The 4,455-nt window shown below is 36.8% G+C and overlaps 1 protein-coding gene across 1 annotated transcript; it reads left to right on the top strand.

The window, feature by feature from the left end:
- Positions 1–397: 397 nt before the first annotated feature.
- ier3 (immediate early response 3) lies at positions 398–1,568 on the top strand. The gene has a single exon (XM_058776261.1). The coding sequence runs from the start codon at positions 455–457 to the stop codon at positions 1,091–1,093; it is 639 nt and encodes a 212-aa protein (XP_058632244.1). The 5' UTR covers positions 398–454; the 3' UTR covers positions 1,094–1,568.
- The last annotated feature ends 2,887 nt before the right edge of the window (positions 1,569–4,455 follow it).

Consider the following 4,455-nt stretch of genomic DNA (forward strand, 5'->3'; position numbering starts at 1 on the left):
AGACTAATTCACACGTGAAAAATAATAAATGCATGGGAGGTTTTTTTTGTTTTTTTTAATCAATCAAACAATAAGTAGCCTAAGTAAGTAAATATAAAAATAAATAAAAGTAATTAAAATCTAACGCAATGTGATCCTATTATTTTTTGTTTTAAAATGAAAATATAATTTGACAAATGTATCTTTTTGCTTTTATATAACCTTTTTTCCTACTGAACTATCTGAATTCAAGCATACTTAGCTATTGACATTTGTTGAGCTCATATATTGATGTAAAACGTTGGAATTTTTGGCTAAAACCATGTATTTTCCGTCTCGCCCGAAGGTGTGGCTTTACTTATGGGCGTCTCTTAAAAGCAAAATATATAAACCTCACGCTGAAGTTAGAGAAGTCACTTTTGAGAAGCAGAGACACAGAGCAACTAGCGCATACCGGAACTGACCTGAACTAGCCATGTACACCAGATCAGACAGCCTGGTCCTCTCGCTCCCGACAAACACGTTCTTCCAGCCGCAGTCGCAGTCGCAGTTTGATTTCAGACCGATGATGCCGCGCAACACCGAGCCGGAGATCTTCACCTTCGAGCGGATCCCGGAGACGCAGCAGTCGGCGTTCCCTCCCCGCGGAGCCGCGGCGCGCCCGCGCAAGAGGAACACCCGCGTCATGTACCCCTCCAAAGTGCGCAAATATCTGCCGCCGGCCGAGAAGAGCCCCGCCAAGCGCTGGCTGCTCGTCTTGTGCCTGGTGGTCTTCTTGCAGATCTACACGGAGGAGGGATCCGTCGAGACCACGCAGAGTGAAGGACCGACCTTCACCGATGTAACTTCGTGCAATGTTCTCCGCTTCCAGTCTGCTGAGGAGCAAGCCAGAGAGATGATGGGCAGCTGTTCTGAGGACCTCAGCCTGATGTCTCATCAGCAGCTCCAGTCTAGCAGCGAGGAGAAGAAGGAGAACACCTGGTTTCTGAACACTACATGCCCAAGCTCAAGCTGGGAGGAGGACATCAACACTTTCTACCAGCAGAGCAGGAGGAATGGATACGTGGTGGCCCTACTCTACCCAGTGTACCATAGACTTGGCACAGAGAACTGAATGAACTCAGAATCAAGTTTGTGGACTAGTCAAGTTCACTGAACCTTCTTGGAGGAGAAAACCAGGCTCCTGTGGCACCCAAGTTGTGCCTGGAGAACCCAGCTTGACTGCACAGAGCGGGACGAAGTGATGGAAAACACAAGCTGAGGAGACATCCGATGGACTTGAATGACGAAGAAACTTTATAATGGAATGAAACTTGAATGGCTCATTTAGATTTACTTGAAAATGTTTCCCTTGAACTGTAGCCTCACAAGTAGACCTGTTGTACGTCTAAACTCATGAGGGTGTCACAATGACCATTTGTGTTGCTGAACGCTGCCGCTCGCAGAAATACTTGAATCTCACATTGAAGATTTTTATGTTATATGAAGAAATATTTCTTGTAGCTATTTATTTAATGATATTTATTTATTGTTATTTGCTTATTTATTTCCTATTGTCTTGTGAAAATAAACTGACATTTGCATCTACAGTTCTTATTTACTTTTTCATTGTCTTCTTGTAATATTATTAGAATGAGCTGTGGTCTCACAAACTTGGTTCAAAATACTGTGATTTCTCAGTGCCACGTCTAAAAGTACACTACTCAAACAAGAAATATGAAAAAAAAAATGTAAAAAAAATGATATATATATATGACTCATTACATGTTTTGTGCATGCATGAACACTTATGCTGATATGGCTCTTTAAAAAACTGTGTTTGTGGATTTGATTGAAATATTAGAACAGAAATAATAATTACTCTTCAATTTTGAGTTTTTGTTAGAGTTTAAGAGATAATCATCATAATAGTAACACTAGTAGTAATTATTATGAACATTATAGAAGTGAAAATGTGTGAAGTACAATAATGTTCATTTAATGAATAAATTTGCAGTGATCGTAATTATGTTTTGTGTCATTCTTCACTTTCATTACATGGCTGTATTCAGAAAACACGCTGCAAAATGTTTTGCCATGCAGCTCACTTTAAAATGTGGTGAAAACTAAAAATACCAGTTCTAATTATTATTTAATTTGACTGAATCACTCTGGCTTCTTTCAGGTTACACTAATGAATGTTATTTTAAAAGATCATGCCTAAATAACTCATTGAAGTAACATATGTTACTTTTTTAGAATGTATCATGAACCAAACCTCACTGACACATTCTTAAAAAAACTACATAATGACTGCGTTTTAAGGGAAAATACACTGCTTTGTCAATCAAATGCATCATACCTTAATTTAGAGAAGGAGATGGAGAAAAAAAGAAATGAGTGAAATGACCAAGTCATGCAAAATGAGGTCAACAGATCATAGATGACACATTGTTTCATCTATATTCTCCATAATCAATCTTTATTACTTAGAAGAACAAAAAAATCTGTATTACTATATGAGTTTTAAAATAAATAATAAATAGTAATGTGGTGAACTGTAAAAATAAGTGGCATCTGTGGTTGCCAGAACATTATTGTATTGTTTCAGTCATCACAGAATACAGCATATCATTTAAATGGATGTGCGAGTTTTTTTTTTTTTTTTTTTGTTCTAGAGATATTCATCATAATATTAACCACAGTAATGAATATTATGAGCAATATAAAGATGAAAATGTGTGAGGTATAATGGCAAAATATTATATATATATATATATATATATATATATATATATACACACATACATTTTTTATGCATATTTTGGCTAATATGTATTCAAAATATAATATAATATGGTATTATTATGCGAGAATCTACAAAATAAGTCCTCAGCTTTTTGCATTTAAGTTTTCCTATCAACACTCTTAACAAGTTTTCGACATAGTGCATGTACTGTACTTTGCCTGAAATATTACACTTTCATATTGTTTTAAAGTTGCTTAATAAGGTCTTTGCATGCTTTAAAAACTAATTTTTTTATTTTTTTTTGGAATGATTGTTTAAAAAGGTTTTCTTACACATCCTGGGCCTTACATGTTGCTTTCATTCTTAGAATGACTTTTGATGTCAATTCTCAGAAATTTCCTCTAACATATTATTAGACACAGACACATATACAGACTCTCATCGGTCATATTTGTGTTTACATGTGTATGACCCTGGCGGAAATTGTGGCCAGCAGCCCACAAGGAAGCCTTGTGGGAGATTCCCCGATGCACTTCCTCTCCAATGCGCATAAAAAAACCATTTACTTTCCACAGACACAAATTTAAATAGATATGGTTTACATTTGAACTCCCCCAAACCAAACACACACTCTCCCTGTGCACGCAAACCTCCTGGTTTTCCTTGTTTTGTCCTTTCATCCCTGCCGTCTCTCTCTGTATGTGTCTGTGAGCTGGCATTCCAGAGCCGTGAGTCAAATGGCACCACATGCTCTGGATGAATCCCGCCTACTGCACTGAAACCCAAGAGCTACAACATGAAAAGATACCGTGCTATGAAAAGAAGAGAAAAGGAGAATTCCTCCCGTGGCCAAGGTGTGTTCAGCCTGTTGGTACTTGATCAAAGACCGACTGTACAAAAAGTCCAAACCGTACCTTGACACATACCCGTATGCTCACACAGAAACACTGCAGAAAAGCCACAGGTGATCTTCTAGAGCTCTATATGACTCTATTAGAATAACCTGCATGTGTTTGGCCTCAACTCCGTGCCAAATTGTCATTTCCGGTTAGTCCAATCAAACCTCAGCATGACCTTGAGAGTGTGTAGAGATACCTTGGAGCGCATAAACAAAATCTGGCCACATGCAATATAAATCATGTTCTGAATGTGAATGTTTAAGCATTTTTAGCAAAATACAATCTCAGAAATCTTGTGTGCAAAAGTTCATCCTTTTTAATGAGAATGCTGTAATCATATTAAATGTTTGGCACAATCAGTAATATTTTTGCAGACTTTTAAGTCAAAATGGTTTATCATGTTGTACAGTATGGGCTCAGTATGGGTTTATCATGTTGTTTCAGTATGGGTTTCTGCAGTTGCACTCTTAAAAATAAAGGTTCTTTATTGACATCTATGGTTGCATGAAGAACCTCTTTCCATTCCATAAAAGGTTCTATTTATAGTGTAAAAAGGTTATTTAGATTTTTTAAATATTCTTCAGGTTCTTTTAAGAATTGTTCTTAAAAGGTTCTTTGGAGGACCAAAAATGTTTCTTCCATGACATCTCTTCAAAACGTTTTGAACCTTAATTTTTAAAAGTGTACTGCACTTAATTTTCACTAGATATTTTGCTTAAGAAGTACAGATATAGTCAGTTATTCTCTGAATATTAACAGAGGAATTGGTTAGTTAAATTGATCATTCACACTCATAAATCCATTATTTCAGAGTGAGCAATTCTCTCAGACAGCCTTATCTCAGATAAG

Source organism: Onychostoma macrolepis, chromosome 05, assembly GCF_012432095.1.
Source record: "Onychostoma macrolepis isolate SWU-2019 chromosome 05, ASM1243209v1, whole genome shotgun sequence".
Lineage (NCBI taxonomy): Eukaryota > Metazoa > Chordata > Actinopteri > Cypriniformes > Cyprinidae > Onychostoma > Onychostoma macrolepis.